At 43.1% G+C, this 26120-nt stretch overlaps 1 protein-coding gene across 5 annotated transcripts in view; it reads left to right on the plus strand.

The window, feature by feature from the left end:
• The window catches only part of SMAD4 (SMAD family member 4), a 57412-nt gene extending 36652 nt beyond the window's left edge, over nucleotides 1-20760 (plus strand). For 2 of the 5 annotated variants that reach the window (XM_079784482.1, XM_079784481.1), the window contains 4 exons: nucleotides 6138-6321; nucleotides 7803-7971; nucleotides 12362-12500; nucleotides 13982-20760. In XM_079784482.1, coding sequence (XP_079640608.1) covers nucleotides 6138-6321; nucleotides 7803-7971; nucleotides 12362-12500; nucleotides 13982-14193 — 704 coding nt within the window. In that variant the 3' untranslated portion in view covers nucleotides 14194-20760. Of the gene's footprint in view, nucleotides 1-6137; nucleotides 6322-7802; nucleotides 7972-12361; nucleotides 12501-12982; nucleotides 13151-13981 lie in introns of those variants that run through there. The other 3 variants (XR_013814213.1, XM_079784480.1, XM_079784483.1) reach the window with 3 other exon arrangements.
• The last annotated feature ends 5360 nt before the right edge of the window (nucleotides 20761-26120 follow it).

Here is a 26120-nt window from a genome sequence, read left to right on the forward strand (position 1 = left end):
TAACCACGATCCTGCTTTTTCTAGATATTACTAGAGGCCCGGTGCATGAAATTCGTGCACTTGGGGAGGGGGAGGAGTCCCTCAGCCTGGATTGTGAGAGGGCGCAGGCCAGGCCGAGGGACCCCCACCAGTGCACGATTGGGGCCAGGGAGGGATGCAGGACGTTGGCCAGCTGGGGAGGGACTGTGGGAGGGCTCCAGGGCATATCCAGCCCGTCTCGCTCAGTCCCGATCTGCTGGACCTCAGCAGCAAGCTAACCTACCAGTTGGAGCATCTGCCCCCTGGTGGTCAGTGTACATCATAGCGAGTGGTTGAGCAGCCTTAGCATATCCTATCTAATTAAAGAGTTATATACAATTTGACCGTACCTCCGCTACACACAAGGCACGCCCACCAGACAATCAGGAGCGAGTATGCAAATTAACCCAACCAAGATGGCTGCGGCCATGAAGCTGCAGCAAACAGGAGGCTTGGGTTTCCCTGGCAATGGAGGAAGCCAGGCTTCCCTGCCGCCCTGGCCAGCCTAGGCCTACACTCAAAGCTACAAAGTTTCAATTATAGAAGATAAATAAATCCCAACAAAAATAGCGGCAACCACGGAGCTGGAGAGAGCAGGAGGCTTGAGTTGCCTCCGGCGATGGAAGCCAAGCTCCCACAGCCCTGGCCTGCCTTGGCCTCTGGTACAAAGTTTCAATTATAGAAGATAAATAAATCCCAACAAAAATGGCAGTGGCCACGGAGTAAGCAGGAGGCTTGGCTGCGCCCAAGGCTACGAAGTTTCAATTATAGAAGATAAATCCCAGATACCAGGGCCTCTGCTTGGGTCACTGAGGGGCGTGGCTGGCCTGCAAACCACCACAGGCCCCTCGCCCAGGCCGCCCCACGCCCCAAGGGAACCCCCACCCTGATCTGGGACACCTTTTAGGACAAACCAGCTGGCCCCCACCTGTGCACCAGGCCTCTATCCTATCTAATAAAAGAGTAGTATGCAAATTGACCATCACTCCAACACACAATTTGGCTGCCCCCGTGTGGTCAAAGATGGCGTCCCCCATGTGGACACAAGATGGCCGCGACAAGATGGCCAGCAGGGGAGGGCAGTTGGGAGGGACCAGGTCTGCAAGGGAGGGCAGTTGTGGGTGATCAGGCCAGCAGGGGAGGGCAGTTGGGAGGGACCAGGCCTGCAAGGGAGGGAAGTTAGTGGGGACCCAGGCCTGCAGGGGAGAGCAGTTGTGGGGGACCAGGCCTGCAGGGGAGGGCAGTTAGGGGTGACCAGACCTTCAGGGGAGGGCAGTTAGAGGTGACCAGGCCTGCAGGGGAGGGCAGTTAGGGGCAGTCAGGCTGACAGGGGAGCAAGTTAGGCATCAATCAGGCTGTCAGGGGAGTGGTTAGGGGGTGATCAGGCGGGCAGGCAGAAGCGGTTAGGGGCAATCAGGAAAGCAAGCAGGCAAGCAGTTGGGAGCCAGCAGTCCTGGATTGTGAGAGGGATGTCTGACTGCCCGTTTAGGCCGGATCCTACCTGGATCGGGCCTAAATGGGCAGTCGGACATCCCTTGAGGGGTCCCATATTGGAGAGGGTGCAGGCTAGGCTGAGGGACACACTCCTGCCCCCGTGCATGAATTTCATGCACTGGGCCTCTAGTCATTAGCATATTACGCTTTGATTGGTTGAATGGCCAACAGGATGACTTGACACTTAGCATATTAGGCTTTTATTATGTAGGTTTTTTTTATTTTTTACTCTTTGAAAGTGATGACTGCATCCCTAAACTGTCTAGTATAGTAGTTTGGTTTTACTTGTATTTGAAATTATAGAATTGAAGTAATTGATCAAAATCTTAATTTTGTTTGTGAATAAATATATTGTGATCAGAGGGGAATATCTAGAGATTTAAGAATGAGAATTTTTGCTGGTTTTGAGGCAACATCATTGAGAGTTACTTCAGTGAGAGTTACAACAGTGACTTCTAGCAACTTGGGGGATGGGGTGTGGTGTCAGTCTTCATAAGGCTTAGTGGAAGGTGATCTACAGGAATGAGGGTAATCAGGGCTCTGAAGAAAGACCTACCCTAGATGGAATGGTGGTGTGGGTTTGGGAGTGGTGGCATATATCCTGCAATCGCTTTTGGCCTCATGATAGCTTTACTTCATTCTTCTCAGGCTAGAACCGATGTTGAGGCCTACGAGCTTCTGGTGGTGAGGGAACAGCATTAACGAGTTATGAGCCATGCATCTGTAGCCCTGCCTGGGCAGGGAAGCCTCTGTCTCTGAGTATAGTAGGAAGGGACTCAATGGTGAGGATGATCCTGAAAGGTCTCTTGTCCAAGTGGTTGCAGGAGGGGACCCGCTCTGCCCACACACCTTGAATGGAGTCAGCTGGTTGGAACTCAGAAGCCTGTGAACTCTTTGGCTGTGAATACTAATGGGCCCTAGAGGAGTTTTAACTCACAACCGTTTATTTTCCTCTTGAACTGTTCAAAGAATATTCTAACTGATCTCCGCCCCCCTTTTATTTATTTATTTTTTTTTAGGTGAGGGAAATGGATTGGGTGAATTACAGAGATAGAAGTAATTCCTAGAAGAAAGGGGGTTAGGCAGCAAGTTACAGAGGTAGAGGAGGGGCCCTCGGAGCTTGGGAGTGAGGAAGCTGATGGGAATGGACCTGGGTGGGGAGGGAGAGAGGGGAGGGAAAGGCACAGGTGTGCTCCGGGGAGGGAGAGCGCACTGGGTCCTCCCTCTTAAGCGTTTGAAGGCAGGGATTTTTGGGGAGGTCCCGGGGGAAGATCTTAATAGGATACACAGCAGTTCTTCAGGTGTATCCTTTCAGGGTTGTGGTCTCCAAGGATTGATAGGCGGGCACCAGGGCAGGGGTCATTATTCCATGCAGCTGGTCCTGAGGTCAGCAGTGGCTGGTTTTTTCCTTATCTGGGCCTGGAGCTGAAATACAGGGAGTGATGGCGTCTTCCCAGGCCTGGTCGAGCGGGTATATGCCTTGGAGTCGGGGAGCAGGCAAGTCACGCGGCACCAAATGTGCTGTAGGCTGTGGGAACAGCACGGTGTCTGACCCCTGAGGTCAGACCAAACCTGGGTTCAGCAACCTGGGTACTTGGGTTCTGGCTGGGGTGGGGGTGAGGCAGAGAGAGAGGGCAGGGAAAGGCCTGGGCGTGCACCGAGCGGGGAGAGCACCTGGCTTCCCTATTGAGTAGGCTTCCAGTCATACTGCCCTTCTCCTCAGCATTTAATGCCTACTGCACTCAGCCTCATGCAAGGGTATGTTTACTGGTTGTAGAGAGGGAGGGAGGGAGAGAGAGAGAGAAACATCGATATGAGGGGAAAACTTAGATCAGTTGCGTCTTGTACATGCCTAGAGAGACTAAGGATTGAACCCAAAACTTAGGCCTGTGCCCTGACCCCCAGACCTCTCAGTGTATGACATGCCAACCGAGCCACACTGGCCAGGGCGAGAGGACCTTTATGTGCCATAAAAGATTCACACAGGGCATCTCATTCAGAGCTAAATAATATAAAGAATAATTCATAATGAATCTCTTAGGTGCTTTATCCAAATTTCTAACTTTAAAAAAAGTTAACCAGATTTAAAAATATTTTCTTGAATGACGTGATTTTAGAGATTAAAGATAATACCTTGGAGATGTACATTTTCCATTGTAATTGAACAGCATTTATTTGATAAAGCTGTGCTTTATGTTTCCCCATTACAACACATAATTTAGCTAAGTTCTTACATTGGAAAAAAGTTTCATGTTGTTAACTCAGCCTTTTACAACCTTTTCTCTGGCCAGTAATGAGCACCCAGCTTCGCTAATTTGGGAACAAGAAACAAAATATCAATGGTTGGTACATTGAGCACAGAACAGCCCCACTTCCTTTGAAAGGAGTTGGGGCATTCAGAAAGTGCTCTCTGACTGAGTGATTTCAGCCTGTGCTGATGGTAATGGTGTGAAGCTGCAGGCTTGTCACTTACATGGCCTTTGAAGAGCAAAGAGAGATCCAGAAAGGCCTCATGAACTTAATTCTTCGGACCTGCTCCAGTTTTAAAAGTAAGAATGTTCCCTCTCGTCTGGTGAGCACCTTGGGAGTGGAACAGAAAAGTTCTCACATGCTGTGCTGTATCCCAGCACTGCCAAGGTCCCTGGAACCCGTTCAGATGACCTCTGCCCTCTCTGTCCTCACGGACAGGAACCCCTTCCTCCTGCTTTCTTAGGCCTCATGCCCTCTTCATAACAGATGCTCATTTTTCATTCCTGGATTGTGGTACATCTCCTTCCTAGCCGAGCGGTCAGCTATTCACAGAGTAGCTTCACGTAACATCCCTGTTGGATGGTGTCTGAAATATTAGGGAAACAATCAAAAAACGCTTGGTGACTGGAAAGTAATAAAATAAGGTGTAAATGCAAGTACAGACATTGCAGTTCATGATAACAGTATGTTTTTTTATTTAAACAAGAAGATTTTACAACTCCTTTTCCCCACCCTGAATGGACTCATGAAAAACGTTGCTCACTATGGAACTTTACTTCTAGATAGTGTTCTTCAGTGTGAACTAGGAGAGGCATGTAGTTGCACCTCATTTGTTTACTATCACTGTAAACACTCATGACTTCAGGGCATTGTTTGTAACAAAATTTACTGTTTGGACTCATTGTGTAGAGACCTCTTTTAAGTGCTGTTAGTGGTTTCAGCTGCCAAAGCACGGGTGCTTGATATGTTGGCTTCGATAACCTCTAGTTTAGCTTCAAGCAGCATCCCTGCCAGGTGTTGGCTGAAGCTTCTTGTTCAAAGCAGAATGTGATGTCTTGACTGAAGAAGTGTACTCTAAGGAATAACTTCATAAATATTTCAAAATGGGATTTTTAACAAGGCATTGTATGTCACTAGTTTTCATGTTGCAATGACAATAAAAAATATTTAAAGGAATGTTTGTATTCATGATTAGTTGATTTGATCTGTTTGAGAAAACAAGAATTTTAATTTTTGTATCTTCATGGTCCATTTTATTCTTTATTGGAAAGTATTTTCTTTCTTGGTAATATTTAAAAAATCAATTATATGCATAGAATACATGTTTTGTTTTCTTTTTAAAGAAAATGTGTTTTAAGCATCAGTTATACTTCATTTTAAGATTTTTTTGAGAGGGGGTTGAAAAGATCTATTTTTTATCCTTTCAGATTGTTAAGAGTTTTATTGCTTCAAATCCTAGTCCAGTCAGAGTTCATAAGTGGCACGTTGACGTGCAGATAAGTAATTGGTTAATCAGCAGAAAACTTTACAAACCCAACCAAGTAGTGCCTCCTTTCCCCCTAATCATTCACAGTTATTTTAAATCATTTGTTGTTGTTCAAATGAACACACTAAATCCATCTTCAGTGTTAAAATCATAGTGGTAAACATGACTTGACTTCACTAAGTGATAAAACAAATGACCTTTCAGCCAAGAGATGATTGAGCATTCCCACTCAACAGCAACTATCTAGTTAGAGTGTAATTAACCTTGACTCTGGTCTGAATGAATGGCTGACTAGCTTGGGTCCTTACACTCAATTAGGGAACTAGAAAAATATGCTATGGGTTGATGTTTTCAATAATATTCCCCAGATTATGTGTTAAAGTCAGTGTGTTTTAAAAAGAAAAGTTTAGTCTGCCTTAGTGGTTAGATCATTGTGCAGATACACCATGGCTACAGGTTCGATGCCCTGTCAGGACACATGCAAGAATCAACCAATGAATGCATAAATATAAGAGGAACCACAAATTAGTCTCTCTCTCTCTCTTTCTCTCTCTCAAAATCAAATTTAAAAATTAAAAAAACATATGTGAAATGAAATGGTAAAATAATTTATTTTCTGTCCTGATTACTTTTGTTGTTTGAATTCTCAGTTGACTGGGTCTTTTGAGGTAAGAACCAAATTCCAGATTTTAAAAATGACTAGAGTTTCAAGAATGCTAGGCACTGAGCTGAAAAATAGAAGACATGAAAAATCCTAGATATTTAAAGCATCATCATTTTATCAAATTCTTCTGGGTGCTTTTCAGATTCCTCTTCTGTGCCTTCAGCCTTTATTGTAGGAACAGCTTTGCCTTAGGGAGTGATGTTTGCTCCCCTTTGTCTCTTATAGCTCCTGAGTATTGGTGTTCCATCGCTTACTTTGAAATGGATGTTCAAGTAGGAGAGACATTTAAGGTTCCTTCAAGCTGCCCTATTGTTACTGTTGATGGGTATGTGGACCCTTCTGGAGGAGATCGCTTTTGCTTGGGTCAACTCTCCAATGTCCACAGGACAGAAGCCATTGAGAGAGCAAGGTATTGATTGTAGAGGTATTTAAAAAGTTGAATACACTACATTGTCTTTTAGTCAGTTATATTTCTCAGTGTGGATAATGTGTGTTCCACTAGGAAAAAAGAATAAAGGTCATCTTGAAAATTCAGAATCAGTAAGCATTCCACTTGTATTGTAGATGTTTGTTATTTAAAATATGAAAAAAAATGGTCTTTTTAAAAATTTATTTTTTACATTTATATACAGTTGGTATACAATCTTATCTTGGTCATATCAGTTTCAGGTGTACAATATAGTGACTCGACATTTTTATACCTTACAATATGATCACCCCACTAATTCTAGTAATCAATCATGTCAAGTATCACAATATTATTAACTAAATTCCCCTTCCTCTTTTCACCCATCCCTCTACCCCTTCCTTTCTGGTAACCATCCTGTTGGTCTCTATTTCTAAGAATCTGTTTTTGTTTTTTGTTTTTCAATTCCACATATTAGTGAAATCATAACGATATTTGTCTTTTCTGCCTACTTATTTTACTTATCATAATATCCATGTTGTCAAAAATGACAAGGTTTTATTCTTTTTTGTTGCGGCATAATATTCCATTGTGCCAAAACATGGAATCTTTAAGATTCTTTTGTTTGTAAGTGATGTTCCTGTTTTGAATAGTAACAAGACCATATATTCTACACATCTATTGAAAGGCAATAATATAAAATTAAGGCTCTGCATGTGTTATTTATAATGTTGGGAAACAATGAAAGGGAAGTGGTTGAGTAAATTTTGATAAACTTTTATTTTTATGTAGTCATTAAAATGTTAATAAAATGTTTATATAATCAAATGTAAATGCTTAAGATGAAATATTATAGGAAAACATACACAGTGTTAGGTACTTTGTAATCTCAACTCTAAGAAAATGTGTGTGTGTGTAAATACATAGTCTTGGCTCTATCGCTAGCTGTGTGTCTTCGGCAAATCACCTGGTCCCCAAGCCAGTGCTGTCTAAGAAATGTCTGTGATGAAGGGAATGGTTTGTATGTGTGTTGTCCAGTACTGTAGCCACTAGCCATGTGTAACCTTTGAGCACTTAAGATATAGTCATGTGATTAACTGAATTTTAAAATTATTTTTAATTAAATTAAATTGCCACTTATAGTAGCTAGTGGCTATCAGTTTGGACAGTGTAGCTATAAGCCTTAGTTTAGTCATTTATAAAATACTAATATTTAGGTCATGGAATTGTGAGAGTTCAGTGAGAATTTATGTTAAATATTTCTGACACATACTAACTAAGCATTATATATATGCCCATCATTTTTATATATGAATAAGACATTTAAAAAGGAAGAAATATGCAAAAAATTAACAATGGCGATCTTTTGGTGTGGTGTTACATAAAGTCCTTTTTAAATTCTTTTTAATTTTTCAATATTGGGCATTCTAATGTATTTTTTAATACTTATCAAAATAAAATATCATTTCCTTTTCCTCCCTAAGGTTGCACATAGGCAAAGGTGTACAATTGGAATGTAAAGGTGAAGGCGATGTTTGGGTCAGGTGCCTCAGTGACCATGCAGTCTTCGTACAGAGTTACTACTTAGACAGAGAAGCTGGGCGTGCACCTGGAGATGCTGTTCATAAGATCTACCCAAGTGCGTATATAAAGGTTCGTGGAAGTTCTCCTTAAATACAAGCATTGAGATGGAGGAGGGAAGAGAAAAAAATGTCTTTTTATGTATTAAATCTCAGAAATTATGTTGTTTTTAAAACACATCTTTTGGGGGGCATTTACTGACATGGCTGGTTATCTCGTTTTGTGATTACATTCATGCCCTATTATTTTAGTAGCAAATTTGTTAAACGTTTTAGAGTAATACACAGGCTCTAAAAACATTTGAGTGAAACCACCAAGCATATTCTTTAGTTGAAAACATGTAAGATTTTGGAATTCCATCTTAGCCAGTCTTTAGGATTTTATGACAGGAAATTCTAATGTTAATTGGTTTTTGAATTAAGAATCTGAGAAATGAAAAATTCAACAGTAGGTTTTTTAAAGTTAGTTACTTTGGAATTAAACCAGTTATTTACTCTGTCATTTTTCAAATTAGCCTAAGGTATTTTTTTATTAATTATTACATATTCAACTCATTTTACTTTGATAACAACCACTGCTTGAAAGAGAAATATTGTTGTAATGAGATAGCCTAAATAATGTATGCATATATATTTTGAATATTTTAATGTTAGAGAGAGAGAGAAAGGGCGAGAGAAAGAAGCGTTGATGTGAGAGAGAAACAGATGGGCTGCCTTCCGCAGGTGCCCACCCAGGAATTGAACCCATGCCCCTCCAGGACACAGGATGACGCTCATCCAGCTGAGCCACGCTGGCCAGGGCTTATTTTTTGTTTTTGCTCCCTGTCATGGTTCCTCCCTTTGGGGCCATTCTGCCTGAGGCTGGCACCCTGGGATCCACATCTCAGAGCCCACTTTTACATTTAGAAGGCAGAGGAGTTGCGTCCCTTGAGGAAGCTGAGTTCCAATCCCCTGGGTCCCATCCTCAGGGCCGGAGTCCTGTGGCAGAGGTTTTTCTGATGCTGACCTCTGCCCTGGGCAAGAATCTGCCTGGGTGCATTTCTGGATTAGCTGGAAGGCATTTCACCAGCCTTTGATTCATGGGCAGATGCCCATTTATAGACCTCAGAGGGCCTGGCTATTGTCTCTCTCCATTTTATTCTAAGAAGCTGAATTTCTGTCCTCTGCACCTACTGCTTGTGGTCGTGGGATCCCAAGTACCTCCTGTCTTTAGCCCTGCTGTCCACTGTGGATTTATCCATCCTCATTTGATGGACTATGGGTTGTTTCCACTTGTTGGCTACTAGGAATAGTGCTGCTATGAACATTCATATTGGAGTTTTTAGGCAGGTGTGTGTTTTCATTTTCTTGGATATATAAGTAGGAGTGGGATTGCAGGATCATAGGCAACTCTATGCTTAACTTTTTGAGGGATTGCAGACTGTTTTCAAAAGTGGCCATGCCCTTTTACATTTCCACCAGCAATGTACTAGGTGTACCGGTTAATAATGACGGATTTTATAATCAAAGAAAACACGATAATTTCAAGAGAAACATCAAAAGTGCTTTATTCAAAGTAATGTCCATCGCTAGCTACACATTTCCCCATCTTTCAGGTAATTTGTGGATACCATCCCAATAGAACTTTTCTTGTTTTGAGGCAAACCATTCAGAGACCCAATTTTCCACTTCTTCGTATGTTTTGAAGTGCTGCTCAGAAAGTGCGTGTGCCATCGATCGGAACAAGTGGTAATCTGAAGGAGTAAGGTCTGGTGAATACGGCGGGAGGGTTAATACTTCCTAGGCAAGATTTTTTAATGTGTCTTTAACTAGTTTTGAAGTGTGTGATGGTGCATCATCATGAAGCAAAATTATTTTGCTGTGTCACATTCTGGTCGTTTCAAAGCATGGTTCAAATTGGTTATCTGTTGCTGGTAGCGATCAGTATTAACAGTTTCACCTGGTTTTAGAAGCTCATCATACACCACACCTTCCTGATCCCACCAAACGCAGAGCATTGCCTTCTTTCAGAAGCGATTTGGCCTTGCAGTCAATGTTGATGGTTGACCTGGATCAACCCATGATTTTGTGTGTTTGGGATTCTCAAACTAAATCCACTTTTCATTGCCAGTCACAATTCGATGCAAAAGACTTTCGTGCCGTTGAAGCAACATTTTACTGATGACTTTTCGGTTTTCCATTTGTCTTTTGTTCAGTTGATGTGGCACCCATTTTCCTTCCTTTAAAATCTTTCCCATTGCTTGTAAACAATCGGAAATTGTTTGCTGAGCAACGTTTAATCTGTCTGCAAGTTGTTTTTGAGTTTGACACGCATCTTCATCCAATAATGCTTGTAATAGTTGGTCTTCAAACTTTTTCGGTTGACCTTGACGTTCTTTGTCTTTCACATCGAAGTCATCACTTTTAAAGCATTTAAACCAGCGTTCACAAGCATCTTGAGATGGAGCATGTTCACCATAAGCTTCCCGAAGTATATGATAACTTTTTTCTTCAAAATAAAGTAATGAATTAAAACTTCCCGCAAATGCTTTTTTTTGGGGCACGAAATTCAACATTTTTAAATGTAAAAATACCTATGATGTTAACACCTTCAGCAGATTTGACATATGAAGTATGAAGTTTGCTGTCAATACAACAAAATAGCATACATATCAAATTGCATATATATCAACATGTGTACTCCATCTATTGAAAAAATCCGCATTATTAACCGGTACACCTAGTATATATGAAGGTTTCAGTTCTCTATATGCTTATCAACACTTGTTGTTATCCTTATTTAGCCTTCCTAATGGATGTGAAGTGGTATCTCATGGTGATTTTGATTTGCATTTCCTTAATAGCTAATAATGTTGAATATCTCTTCAGGTGGTTATTGGTCATTTGTATATCTTTGGAGAAATGTCTGTTTAAATCTTTTGTCCATTTTTAAATTGGGTTTTCTTTTTATTATTGAGTTGTAAGAGTTCTTTATATATTCTCGGTATCAGTCCCTTGTCTGATATATAATTTGAAAATATTTTCTTCTGTTCTTCGGCTTGTCTTTCATTTTCTTGATATGATTTGCAACCCACACAAAAGTTGTTCATTTTTATATCTTTGAGTTTATCTGTTCTTTGAATGTGTGTGTTTTTGGTGTCATATCTAAGAAACCATTGCCTACTCCAAAGTCCTGAAAATGTATTACTCCTGTGTTCTGTCCTAAGGGTTTTATAGTTCTGGCTGTAAATTTAGGCCTATTAGACATTTGTAGTGAATTTTTGTGCATAGTTTAAGGAGGTTGATCCAGCTTCGTTCTTCTGCATGATTCTATTCAGTTGTTCCAGCAACCATTTGCCAAAAAGACTGTTTCCCTTACTAAATTATTTTGATACCCCTGTTGAAATTAAGTTGACCTTAAATGTAAAGGCTTATTTCTAGGCTATCAGTTGTATTTCATTGATCTGTGTATCTATCCTTATGACAGTACTATTCTGCCTTGATTACTGTAGCTTTCCAGTAAGTTTTGAAATCTGGAAGTGTGAATTCTCTAGCTTCATTCTTTTTCAGGATTATTTTGGCTATTGCCACCCGTTGGTATATCCACAGGAATTATATGACTGGCTTGGAGGATATCAATTTTTAAAAATATATTTTTATTTGTTTCAGAGAGGGAGAGAGAGAAATATCCATGATGAGAGAGTCATTGATCGGCTGCCTCCTTCACTCCCCTCCCCGCCACTGGGGATTGAGCGCGGTACCCGGGCATGTCAAACCGTGACCTCCAGGTTCATAGTCGACAACCACTGGGCAACACCAGCCAGGCGAGCTTTTCAACTTTTAATAGTTTTTCTGTCTTTTGCATGTAAATGGAGCAGAGAGAGAAGGTGGTCATGCATACCTTACTCCTCCATCCTGACTGGAAGTCTTTGGATTATTGGTCATTTGAAGTGAATGAACAGAACATGACAGTGTTGAATATATACTATGTACCAGACAGAAGTTATTTTGCTGTTATGTAATAAAATATGCATTTCTTAAAAATTCAGATTAAAAAAAATAAGGTGACAATGCCGTGTATCACTCCAAATAGCTAGAATGGTAAAGAAAAGAAGTTGGCTATATAACTCACCAAGGTAATCAATTCATCCTAAAGAAAACTCGTAGCAATTTGCTTTGAAAGGGAGGGGGTGATTTCTTAACTTTATTTTACACAAAGGGGTTGTTTTTCACAGGGACAATAACGCTGACCCACACTGAATTAGATCAGAGATTCAGAGGCTTGTAGCAACCACCGCTGTCCTGATGGTGAAATGTGTCACTTGGCCAGCTTTCCTATATTACAGTATACATAAAAACTTACATTTTTCAGTTTAAGAGAGCTAAATGAAGCTATACATTTTAAATTAGTTGTGCATTGATTTTTGATGTGTGGAATCTTTTCTGGTGGACTCACAACATTAAACCTACACTTTTTTTTAAAGGTCTTTGATTTACGGCAGTGTCATCGTCAGATGCAGCAGCAGGCGGCCACTGCACAAGCTGCAGCAGCTGCCCAGGCAGCAGCAGTGGCAGGAAACATCCCTGGCCCTGGGTCAGTAGGTGGAATAGCTCCAGCTATCAGTAAGTATGCTTTTGGTTTGTGTTGTGTGTTTTTTTAAGTGTAATAGCTGGCGTTTTATATTGATTCATTTATTTGATTAGTTACTTTAAACAATAATAGAAATTAAAGTTTTTATTACTGGGATAATAATATTTTTGAATTTATAGAAAACTGTTCTTTTAATGTTTGTCCTTTGTCTAGGAACCTATTTTTATTCTTTTTGTGTCAAAAGGGAGTATGGGATAAAGAACAAAAGAGTTTATTATATTATTGGTCACCTCCCCCTTTTCTGTTGATGCTTTTAATTCCTGTCTCACCAGCCAGGGTGGGTTGTTATCGCTGACATGCTTGGCTTCATTCTAGAAGGAAAGCATTTTCAATTTCAGAATTAGGCACCTCCTGTTTTTGTGTGTGTGTGTGTTTTTTTAACTATGCTAAGCATGGAGAGAAAACTAAGTGAGGGTGGTATTTTGATAACTTGTAGACTTTTTTTTAATTTTAGGGTAAAATTGAACTGTGTGCCAGGTTTCACACTGATGGGGAATTTTTTACTGCAGAGTTAAACTCCTGACTATAGACTTTTATGATGGAAACACGTGGCACCCATCTTCCACGTCTGAAGGCATAACTAGTGATTCATTCAACCCCTGTTCTTAACCTCTTCAGTGTGGTAAGCAAATCACACTGGCCAAGAAAACTGCAGTGTCCCTGCAGGTTTCTCTACAGTACATGCAAATTCCTCCCACTAGTTTCATGTAATATTGATGAATGCAGATTGACTATATGACTGTATGTTCTGACTGGAAAATTAGATGCAGAGTCTCTATTATGACTGATATTCAGGAGTTTACAATTTAGAGATAGATAAGGCATATTCATTTACAGAATTTGATTTTTTAAAAAATTCAGGCATCTAAACCATTCATTTGCTAGTTCTGATGTTATAACCATGCTTTTACTGAAGAATCCAGAAATATTAAAGTTCTCATTCTCATCTAATGCCCTAATTGAGTAGCTGCATATTCTGTTACATTGTGAAATGGAGAGACATCGTCGGGGTCTTCCAAGAAGCTTTAATGGAACCAGGACTCTTAATTGTTTCATTATTAGTCATGTCTTACTCTGAACCAGGCTGTTTAGATAGACAGGAAGTTTGCATGACCCACTCTGTGGACATGCACTACCCTTAAAGTCAAGTTGCTTCTTATCCCTTCACCTCCATTTCTAAAGAGAAAAATTGGTGGGGTGTGGGTAGATTGCAGTAATTTACTTTATAATTGGTGGTTAGGCAGATGACTCAGGTGGAATGCAAATTGTCTGAACCAAAAGTTTTCAGCCCCTGTTGATAAAGTTTAGATTTGTACTTCTTGGCACTTGGACAGAGAACTATATGCTGGGGAGAGTGAATTAAAGAGAGCTGTCACTTTATTAATGTAAGATGTAGGGAGAATGGGAAGAGATCAGCCTGGCCCCCTGATGTCTTTCAAATCTTTCCTGTTAGGTTTGTCAGCTGCTGCTGGAATCGGGGTGGATGACCTACGTCGCTTATGCATCCTCAGGATGAGTTTTGTGAAAGGCTGGGGACCGGATTACCCAAGACAGAGCATCAAGGAAACGCCGTGCTGGATTGAGATTCACTTACACCGGGCCCTCCAGCTCCTAGATGAAGTACTTCACACCATGCCTATTGCCGACCCACAACCTTTAGACTGAAATCTTTACTATTGGAGCTCTTAACATTCATTGTCAGGATGGTGGACTAGAAAATACAATCCTGTTTATAATCTGAAGATATATATCACTTTTGTTCTGCTTTATCTTTTCATAAAGGGTTGAAAACATGTTTGCTGCCTTGCTCCTAGCAGACAGAAACTGGATTAAGACTTTTTAAAAAATTTTTTTTTCCTATTTAGTACTTTTCAGGCATGGCTCAGAACTTGAAGGTCAGGAAAAACACATTCTTATTAAATTTACTGCACCAGTTATGTATGAAGGAATCATTCTAATCCTGGAAAATTTAGCCCTTTAAAATGTCTTTCACCTTTTTCTATGCAGAACATTGGTATATGTGCTATTCTAAAGAGTAAACTCAATATTGCTGATTTTAAAGGCAGAGACGTTCTCAAAGTTAATTCACCTATGTTATTTTGTGTGCACGTTGTTATTGTTGAGCAGACTTTACTCCAAAATATTGTGCCATGTGGGTGAGTTAATGTTACCAAGAGCAACTTCACTCTGTGTTTAAAAAATAAGACAGTAATGTATTATAATCTTTTATCCAAAATATATTTTCTACAAGTTAAACTAGTGAAGATGATTTCAATTCAGATTGTCTTGCGACTTCAATTTTATTTTCACCAAGGCAAAACAGTAATCTCTGTGAATACTGAGAATTCCTTCAAATGATCAGACAAAGAAATACCATTGACAAGTTCAGTAGTTATCCCAGTTGGACAAGGATTTCTCGAGTAGTATCGCTTTGCCCTGTTACACAGTAGATGTCGTCTATATTTCCAGGCACAGGGTTGGTTACCCAGAAGCCTAGAGGAGCCCTTTCTTTCCTTCATTAACTCAAAGGGAAAGGTTTTGTATTTTTAAAAACACTAAAAGCAGAGTCACCCCTCCCTCTCCCCATGCAGAGGTGGCAGTGCTTCCAGTAAATGATGAGCATTGGGAAACGGCCAAGTTCCATGTCAGATCCTGTGTGCACTAATGGACACATTACAGCTCGTAATAGGCAGTTTGGCTATTTTTGTACTTGATTTGATGTGACTTCTTTTTCATATACTCTTTAAATCATGTATGTTAGGACATTGTTTGAAATTCAGTTTTTGTATCTTGGGGCAAGACTGCAAACTTTTTATACCTTTTGGTTTTTCTAAGCCCTGTGCCATCAATGATCATATCAATTGGCAGTGACTTTGTATAGAGAATTTAAGTAGAAAAGTTGCAAATGTATTGACTGTACCACAGACACAACATGTATGCTTTTTACTTAGCTAGTAGCATAAATAAAACCGAATCTCAACATACACAGTTGAATTCTAGGTTTGGTTTTTAAGTTTTTCCTTTTGCACTTTTGAGTCCAACCTCAGAGGCGAGACACCTTCTAGGAAATGGCAGGCAGCAGCCAGTCCTGCAGCTTTGGTGTTCCCCGCCCTCTGCCGGGACTTCCCCGGGGACATGATGTATCAAGCGTAGAGCTGGTTGTATTTTGAAGTTTTATTTTACTGTAGCAAAAATAGGCCTGGTTGTCTACAAGATAAATAGGTTGTCTACAGAATAAATAGTGTGGCATAAAATCCAGGATTATCTTTCTGATGCTCTTACCTCTTGCTTGGAGGACCTTTCTAAACATAATAAGATTCTAAGGTAGGTGTGTTCCAAGTTTGAGGAACACTTATTATGCATGCCAGTTATCCTTATATCGGTTTAGATGAACAAGTCTTCAGCTTCCTTGCTCAGAAGGTGTTCTTAAGACCACCCTAGAAACCAATGGGTTAGCTTATTTAAATATAGATTTTGATCCAAGCTACATGGCTTTTGTTTTCAAAGTATTTCTCTACCAACATATTTGTACTTTTCAGTACTAACAACTACTTTTGTTAAAGACCTCATTACAACTTGTAAACGTTTGTTGATTTAAGTTTTATTGGCAGATTTTTAAAAAGATATCATTTTATAGAAATTATTGACTTTAAGCCCATTTTACTGTGAATGAGGAGTAGGAGTGAGAGGAGTTTTAGAATGACATATTTAAAAAATCCAGGTTATTTGACTAGAGCCATAAGCATGCTATGATATAATCTATTGCCTCCTTTTCTATTTTAAGAAAGGTTTTCGTGTTTAATGAAACATGAAATCTGGGTAATCATTTGTGGAAATATTTGCCAAGAAGTCTGTCTTCAAGGCCTAGCCACCTGTGTTGGTTGCTTTCTGCTAAGCAAGTACAAGTACATAAAAGTATTTGTAGTTAGTAATTGCTTTATATTTGTACCCAGATGCAATCACATGCTTTTGAGAAAACATCTAGTATGTTATGATCAGTTATTCCTGAGAGCTTAGTTGTTAAATGGTATTTCCATTTCTTAAGTGTAGTCATCTTTAATGAGTAAGATAAAGGAATCACTAGGTTTAAAATTTAGGGGTACAATAGTTTCTGCAGTTCTAAGAATCTATTATAAGGATATGGTTCTGAGAATGAGTGTTCTACGCTGGTTCATATGTCAAAAGACTTTCAAAATGTTGAATTTCAGTGAAAGCTGAATGAGAGGTGAACTAAGTACGTACCTTTATCATCCAGTATGAGGCCCGTTCCACATTTGTCAGTGCCTTTCATACTCAAAGGGAATCCTTTATGGTGTTGCCTTTATTTTCCAGGGAGTACATTCTTTGGTGAGATATAGTCTGTCTCCTCTGTAAAAGTATGCTACACCTGGTATACAAAGATAATGACAGGAAATCACTGCCATATAACCTTGTTTTTCCAGAAGCGTGGCTCCTTTTTATTGACCTAACCACTAAATAGGTCACCCATCCCATTCCTCCTGGAACATTGTAGGTTTACAGGTTGGGTGGTCTCACTTAAGGACAACCATACTTGAAACATCCGAGTAAACTGAATACATAGTAGCTTTTAAAATCCGTTTTTGTGGGGAAGGGTGTGGTGTAAAGGGAGGTATTTGTAATAGAAATTTTGAAGACAAAATATAATGTCCTGTCTTCCAGATGATAAATATTTTAAAAGTGTATTGCAGGTATCTTTTTTATTGTGCCCATCTGGAGAAGGGAAGTTGTACATTTTCCCCAGCTGCTCCTTCACTATCTGTGGAAGTTAAAGAATAGAAGGTGAAATATTTCTGTTCCTGGTTTGGTGGTGACTGGTTAATAGTTGTTACTCATTAGCTATTATGCAAAATCAGATTAGTTCACATCCTTTTGGAGAGTCTTTTGGAAGAAGCAGTTATATTTTGATTAGGGCAGAATCCTTTTTGTTCCTAGTTTTTATAGTTTGCTCCCTTTATCATTGAGTCATTTACTGGCATTTTATTTAAGGACAGCAAGTTGGGAAAAGGGTAAATTTAGGTCAGGGAGGTGAATGAGTATATGAAAGCAATTGCCTGTAAAGTCAGTTAACAACTCTTGGAGATGGGTCTTGACAAAGACTCGAAGGTAATAGAATGAAGAAATGCCTTCTTTTTCCTTCTAGAGGCGGAACGCACCTTCTTGCAGGTGGCTCTCTGTAAAGAATCGCCCAACGCCTCCTTTGCAAGATTATAGAACTAGGCTATGAGACTCTTTAGTGCGAGCCTTTCCTTCTTTTTTTCTTCTGACAGCTAGGTAATTTCTCTTCAGATATGTCAGGAAGGATGTAAAACGTTAGTGGCCTTATTCAGAGCAGCATCCTCGGGCCCAGCCTTGTCCCCAGCACTTGTTCCAGTGTTACTAGGTGGTTTATCTTGTATGGTTGTGAAATGGAATTTTTTGCATAATCCAGACTTGCCTTATTTAAGCAGTAAAACGTTTTTATTTCAGCCATTTTTAAAAATAGATCTTTATTGATTTCCTAGAGGAAGGGAGAGGGAAAGAGAGAGAAAAACATCAATGATGAGAATCATTGATTGGCTGCCTCCTGCACCTCCTCCACTGGGGATAAAACCCGAAACCCGGGCACGTGCCCTTGGCTGGAATCGAACCTGGGACCCTTCAGTCTGCAGGCTGACGCTCTGTCCACTGAGCCAAACCAGCTTGGGCTATTTCAGCCATTTTTAGATGGAGTTACTTAATATGTATGTCAGAGAACATACTGGATATGTTTCTTTTTGTGCCTAGCTCTCTTCCTCAACTTCACGGGCGCTTAGAAAGGGTTGTTTGCCTTTACTAAATGGTTGCAGACTTGTTGTGGTTTTGAATGTTTAGTTTTTACCCCTCCCCCCCTCCGACCCCCATCTTCTCTCTTTCTGACAGTGACATTTCCTGTGCGTTGTTAGTGTACCTCCCCTTAGTACCTCTTCTTCCCTTTCTGATTCATTTTTTCCCCAGCTGCTTGGGCAAGGAAGCCAGATAACCAAACTTATTAGCACTTTCTTTGACTACAAGGGCAAACTGGGACAGGACCCCAGAAACTTCCTGTACACGATTGAAAGGCCTTCAGTGCTTTGGCGTTTGACTGCTTGGAGTGCTTCTTGATTCTTGCTCAGTTTCAGGTAGTTGAGGCAGAGAGAAGTGAGTCATATTCCTATTTTCCCCCTTTACAAGATTTTTAAAAGATTTCATTGCTTCCACTTGAATGCTGCTCACATAAAAATTGGGGTTACAAGGGTTACGAAATTAGGTTATCAATAGCCAGAGGCAATACCCTTGCCTAGAGGACACCAACAAAACAAAACAAAGCTTGGAAAATGAGAGGATCATTTTTGTTTTGTTTTGGTGTCTCCTTTTGAGCCCTGTGTTCTGGCCTTCCTCCTCCACAGATATTTTTGACCTGTAGGTGCCTTTATGAGGTTTGAGGGTTTGATATCCTGCCCCAAGGAGTAGCTAAAGTAATTGCTGATGTTGTCAGGGATTTTACCATCAGACTTGAGTGAATGAATGAACCTCTTTTCTTCTTCTTTTTTTCTAAACTAGGAAGGACTGAGGAGATCACTCTGGTGAAGACAATCATTTCTCTTATGGATGGGGATAGTGTTCAGTTTAAGATGCTTTCTCGGTAGGTCTGTGAGCCAGTGCTCTTGTTCAGCCTGAAACAAATGACTCCTGGCTGGACCAGACAGTTGTACTCTCTAGTTGTGCTCTGCCACTAATTTGATGTATGACCTTGGGCAAGTCATTTACCTTCTTTGGGCCTCAGTTGCCTCATCTGTAAAATGAGGGAGTTGGACTAGATGCCTTCTTCCAGCTCTGAAGTGTCAGTGGCCTTGCCTACCTTGCAGCAGTTTTTGATTTCTTCCTCACCTTTGCTCTGCTGTTCGAGGGGGGCTTTTTTACTTGTTTCTACATTATTTGAATGAGACTAGGCTTGAGATTTTATTACTATTCTCCTACGGACACCAAGTTACATAATACGTCCCTAAGACTTAAATTCAACCAAAGGCCTAGCACTACCTTGGGGGCTGCAATAAATACTTTAAAAAAAAAAAAAAAAGATGGGGGGAAAAGCCTTCATTTTATTTTCCCATCATCTCTATTGAAGGCTTGGTAAGGCTTTTTTTGAGTCATGACATTCTAACTTTTGGGTTGGTATGTGTGTGACACCATCCCCTTAAGGGCTGTGTGCTGGTAATTTTTTTGTTTAACTAAAATGGATTGAAAACTTAATGTAAATGCCTAATGATAGTAGAGGTCATTCCTTTGGCTCTTTGGTTTTTTAACTCTTCTATGCTTAGAACAGGGACATTCCTTTGAACTGCATCAATTAAAATGGTTTGTACAACTCAATGAAACGTATAGTGGATGATTCTTCACTTTATTCTTGGCTCTTTTAGTCCATCTTGATTAGAAGACTTTTGGTTGGAGCATTTCTTTCAGAGTTCTCTTCCAGCCCATCGTGGATGAGTGTCATGAATGAACTGGGCTTTTACAAGGACCTTGAGAGCCTTCATTAGGGCTGGGTCAAGGGTGGGGGTTGGGGAGTCCTGGTAGAGGCCAGCTCGGAGGTAGCTGGGCAGAAAGGGATGTAACCAGCTGCTGTTGCTATGGCTGCTTGTCACTGACAGAAGGACTCATGGGTTTGAATTGGTTAAAAGGCTAAACATGGAGTCGGCAAACTTCCTCCAGGTGTTTGGTTCTGGCCAGCGCCTCGGACCTGTGATTTAAGGGAAACGTGGGACTGCTTGCTGATGAGAATGGTGGGCTGCAGAACCATTGGGAGGAAGCAGCTGGGGGTGGAACAGATTGGTGGTGGCTTTCCCAGCTCTGCCTCCTCCCCGGAACTCGGAGGAGTGCAGCGGCGCTGAAGCTCAGAGGAGCCACCTGAGCTGCTTTGGGGCCACCTGGCCAGCTGAAGTGCCAGGCGCGCTCTGTGGCTCTCTGTACACTGTTCCCTGGGTGACGTCTGTGGCTAACAAATCGTTGAACCTTTCCTGAGAACTCTGTAACAAAGTATGTTTTTGATTAAAAGAGAAAGCCAATTAAACCATCATGTGCTCATTCTTTTTCTTAAGCTTGGGGATGTCTTGGATCTAGAAAGAGTGCCTCATCACTTAGAGAATTCTCGAATTTGAGGGCAATATTTCCTTCTTCGCTCTGTGACCACTGAAATGGGCAAACTCATTAGTCAACAGAGCGGCAAACCGCGGCTCGGGAGCCACATGTGGCTCGCGAGCCGCAGTTTGCCTACCACTGAGCTAGCCTCTCAGCTCCGCTATTTAATGACTCTCCTGAGGTAGCCTCTGCCTCGCTGCTCGTGTGGACCAGGCTCACCTCAGAGTTGTCCCCCACGGACATCTTCCCCGTGGAGGATGGAGGACAGGATTCGTGGGACCAGAAGGTGAAGGGGGTGGAGAGGGATAGGACGCCTTAGTGAGTTGTCAGTAACAACCTAGAGAAGTGAGCCAGGCAAAGGCATTCCGCCAGGAGAAATGGAACAGAGGGGATTTGAACTCGGTCAGGTGGCCGCACCCCTCCCAGGCAGCCCGCTGACGGCCCCCGGGCTCAGGGCTCTGAGTAGGGAAGTGACCGCTGGCATCAGCTGGGGCCGGGGTGTCAGCTCTCCTGTGCTTCCCAGGGTTCCTGGTCGTGTTGTAAACATCCCATTTGCTGGAGTTCTTGGCAGTCAGACTAAAGTCAAACAGCACCACGTAATATTTGATAAATAAAAATGAACGAACCTCATCTGTAAGCTGCGGAGAGTAATAAGCAAACACACACTCACTCCCCCGTCTTCAGAACTAGAACCCGGGGAGGTCCTGTGAAGATGGAGACAACCTCAGGTGACCTCCTGCCTAAGCTGGTAGCTGACCCACCTGGAGGCACCCTCAGACCTGCCGCTTCTCCTGGGGGCCCATTTGACAGCTTCTGTCTACCGCGCCTTGAAGCTGCAGTTTCTTTATCTGGGAAACAGGGACAGGCACACTTAGCATCTCAGGGCTGGTGTGAGGATAAACTGAGGGAAACGTATGGGAAGTAGTTAACCAGGTGCCTGGTGTATAGGAGGGGCTAATGCAGGTCAGCTGTCACCACCAGCACCATCAGATCCTTAATGGGAACCCGTGTTTGGGGGCCGCCCTGACCTTTGACATGCACGGGCCTGGCTCTCCATCCAGCCCAGGGAGGGGGCTGTTTTGGCATCCTCATTGGGGCGCTGGTGACCTCCGCCCCTCACCCCTGCCCTCTCTCCCCGCACCCCCAACCCCAGCGCGGCTGTGCGGGAGCCTGTGACGGTCGCAGCCTGGCTGCCTTGGAGCTGGGGCGGCAGCGGGAGCTCAGGTGCAGGGCGAGGAAGCCCTTTGCCCGGAGGCCCGCCCTCCCCAGGGAACCTGGTCCCGCAGAGCCGCCACGGGAGCCGGGAAGGGCTGGCGGAGGGGTGTTTGGGGGAGACGGCGGGCACCAGGGCACAGGCCGCCCGCGGGGCGAGGGGACAGAGGCGCGGGCAGCCGGGCATTAGCTGGCCGGGGCCGGGCCGGGTTTGTCCCAGGAGGAGCCGGGGCGCGCGGCGCTGGGGCGGGCTGGGAGGGGGCAGGGTCCGGGGCGGGAGGGAGGGAGAGAGGGGGTGACCAGGGAACCGGGGGAGAGCGGGGAGGGGCTCTGCGGGCGGCCCACTTCCTGCGATGACCACCAGGGGTCGCCATTGTCGCGCGGAGGCGGCGGGCGTGTCTGCCCTGGAGGCTCCCCTCCGCCCCTCCTCCCGCTGCTCCCCAGTGAGGTCCTGGGAGGGGACACCCCGGGTCCCAGCCTCCTGGAGCCGCTCGCCCGGCACCAGAGCCCGATGGCGAAGGTCTGCGCAGGGTGCTGGCCCACCCGCTGCCACCTGAGGCCCGGCGCCAGACTAACACCCCTGCTCCTGACCCCGCGAGTTTGACACGTTAAGCGTCTTTAATCCCGAGACAGCGGTCACTGTAGTCCACCGGAGCCTGGATGGCGGGGGAGCTAAGCCCAGACCAGGAAGGTGCCCCGCTCGCTGAGCACCGGCCACCCTGGAGGTCTGCAGGCCTCCCGAGCCCCTGCCCCTCCTGGGGCCCAAGGGGGCTCAGAGGGGCCAGGAGTGGCCTTCCGAGCATCCGCGGGAAGGTGTTACCCCACCGCCACCCGCCTCGGCTCTCAGAGCCCTGCTTCACTGACAGACAGGGTGTGGGGGGGCTCCCTCCCAGCGGGGCTCCCTCCAGGCCAGGAGGCAGCTCCAGAGCACAACTAGCACCAGGGAGCGCCCGCGTCCCCTTCCCGTTACTCACGAACCCTCTCAAGAGCTTTAAAAGGGGAGGTCACCACTGACTTCAGACGAGGAAAGGGAGGCGCAGGGACTGAAGTCTCTCTGGGACTCAGGCGCCTGAAGGGAAGCCTCGTGTGAAGGGACATAAAGGATCCGGAGGGGAAACGGGCGGCGCCACCACCCCAGTCCCTCGCTAGGCTACCCATAGATTGCTTCTCCAGAATAGCAGGGAACTTCGTGGTGAATAAGTGGCCACGTGTAGGGGTGACGCCGGGAACATTTATTTTTTTTGCATCCGCTGCAAGGGGACCGGAGCGTTAGAAAAATTGCTGTGGAAACTAGAGGACGCTCTCAGCGCCCCCTGGTGGGGAGGGAGGGCGCTGCTCCCGCCCTGGAGGGAACGCGTCCCTGGAAGTGGGAAGATCTGAAGCAGATGCTGGAAAGAAAAATAAGTCGCCGTGTCTGTCTTAGGAGATAGATTCAGGAATCTGGCTAATTGGAATTTAGAAACAGGTTAAATTATGCTGAAAGGAGTAAATAGCTAGGTAGATTTTCTCAGTTCATAGTTTGAATATAACTTTGTAACTATAGAAGTAATAAAACAGAGAAAGTTTAGCCCTAACCGGTTTGGCTCAGTGGATAGAGCGTCGGCCTGCGGACTGAAGGATCCCAGGTTCAGTTCCGGTCAAGGGCAAGTACCTTGGTTGCGGGCACATCCCCAGTGGGGGGTGTGCAGGAGGCAGCTGATTGATGTTTCTAACTCTCCATCCCTCTCCCTTCCTCTCTGTAAAAAAAACAATAAAATATATTTTAAAAAAAGAAAGTTTAGGCATAACATACCAAAGGCTTCTTAACATAAACATAGGATTTTGATTTGTTTTTTCTTTCCTCCATAACTGTCTTTCTTATCATAAAAAGATGCAAAATATATCATTTCAACTCACCCCTTAATTTTCATCCTAATTTAAAAAGTGTTTTATTATAAAGGATTTCAAACATACAACAAATACCAGAATAATATGGGAGATCCCGCCCTCATTGCACTCATCCCTCAGTTTTAGCTATTAACAACTAATGGCCATTCTTGCTTCATTCATATCCCCCTACTTCTCATTCATACCCTCACCTTCTATTTAGAAGGAAATCCTATATAGTCATTGTATATGTAGGTACTTTAGCATATATTTCCAATAAAGATTTTGTAAAAGTATAACTATAGTAACCATAATGATTAATTTAAAGGATAACAAAGTTTCTCAAATAGATCTGTATAATTTTCTTAAACAGTGTTCTGTTATTTGTTATTTATATTTGTTCCATTTTTTCTTCTGGCCGTTAAAACAGTGAGGGTAAGATCTTGATGCTTATAACTCTTCAGTTTAATAGATTGGAAGAATTTCTGGATCAGAAGGCCAAATTGATTTACACATTAGAGTATGAAAAGCACTTTTACTATGCTCACCAGGAGTAAATGTGAGAGTTTAATAAACTTCGTGCTGGTTTAGGATTCAAATAATATTTGTTTTGATTTAGAGGAAAAGTCTGATTTAAAGAAATGTTCAGAGACATTTTTAAACATATATATTAACTAGAGGCCCAGTGCATGAAATTCATGCATGGGGGGGGGGAGGATCCCTCAGCCCGGCCTGCACCCTCTTTAATCCGGGACCCCTCGGACATCCCTCTCGCAATCTGGGACCACTGGCTCCTAACTGCTCACCTGCCTGATTGCCCCTAACTCCTCTGCCTGCCTGCCTGATGGCCCCTAACTACACCTCCTCCCCCCCCCCCCCGCTGGCCTATTGCCCCTAACTGCTCTCCACTGCCAGCCTGTTTGCCCCTAACTGCCTCTGCCTCAGCCCCCGCCACCGTGGCTTTGTCTGAAAGGAAGGCAGGACGACTGGTCTAATTAGCATATTACCCTTTTATTAGTATAGATTAGTTAAGTTATTCTCTGTAGTGGATTTTCTATATGGTATTTGCATATTTGTTGTTTTAAACATTTTTGTGGGTCAAGGGGTCTTGCCTTTATATAAACTAGAGGCCCGGGGCATGAAATTCGTGCACTCAGGGGTTCCCTCAGCCTGGCCTGCACCCTCTTGCAGTCCAGGAGCCCTCGGGGGATAGCTGACTGACGGCTTAGGCCTGGTTCCTGCAGGGAGTGGGCCTAAGCCGGCAGTCAGACGTCCTTAGCTCAGGGGCAGGAGAGGCTCCTGGCACCGCTGCTGCGCTCTCCAGCCACGAGCCCGGCTTATGGCTGAGCGCTGCTTCCCCTGAGGGAGCTCACTGACCACCAGGGGGCAGCTCCTGCATTGAGTGTCTGCCCCCTGGTTGTCAGTGCGCGTCATAGCGACCAGTCATTCCACTGCTCGGTCAATTTGCATATTTTATTATATAGGATTTTTATTGAGAAATGTAATAAATAGAAAAGGACATAAAACATGGATACATACAATCTAATGAATAACATTAAAGCCAGTACCTGTATAACCACCACCCAGATTGAAAACTAAAACACGGCAGCACTCCCAGAAACCTTCCTACCTCAGGCACTTTGTCTGTCTAAAACGTTCCTACCCTCCCCCCTGGTGGTAACCACGATCCTGCCATATATGTATTGCTCTTTGAAAGTGATGACTACATCTCTAAACAGTCTAGTTCAGTAGTTTTGTCTTATTTGTATTTGAAATTATAGAATTGGTATCAGGATCTTAATTTTGTTGGTGAATAAATATATTGTGATCAGAAGGAAATATCTAGAATCTTAAGAATGAGGATTTTTGCTGGTTTCGAGGCAGCATCACTGAGAGTCAATAGTGACCTCTGGCAATTTGGGGGTCAGGGGATGGGGTGAGGTGTCCGTCTTTGTAAGGCTTAGTTTGCCGACCACTCATTAGTCAACAGAGCCAAATATCAACAGGACAACGACTGAAATTTCTTTTGAGAGCCAAATTTTTTAAACTTAAACTTCTTCTAATGCCACTTCTTCAAAATAGACTCGCCCAGGCCGTGGTATTTTGTGGAAGAGCCACACTCAAGGGGCCAAAGAGCCGCAATGTGGCTCGCGACCACTGGCTTAGTGGAAGGTGATCTACAGGAATGAGGGTAATCAGGGCTCTGAAGAAAGACCTACCCTAGATGGAATGGTGGTGTGGGTTTGGGAGTGGTGGCATATATCCTGCAATCGCTTTTGGCCTCATGATAGCTTTACTTCATTCTTCTCAGGCTAGAACCGATGTTGAGGCCTACGAGCTTCTGGTGGTGAGGGAACAGC

The sequence above is a fragment of the Cnephaeus nilssonii genome (assembly GCF_951640355.1).
Source record: "Cnephaeus nilssonii genome assembly, chromosome: 11".
Lineage (NCBI taxonomy): Eukaryota > Metazoa > Chordata > Mammalia > Chiroptera > Vespertilionidae > Cnephaeus > Cnephaeus nilssonii.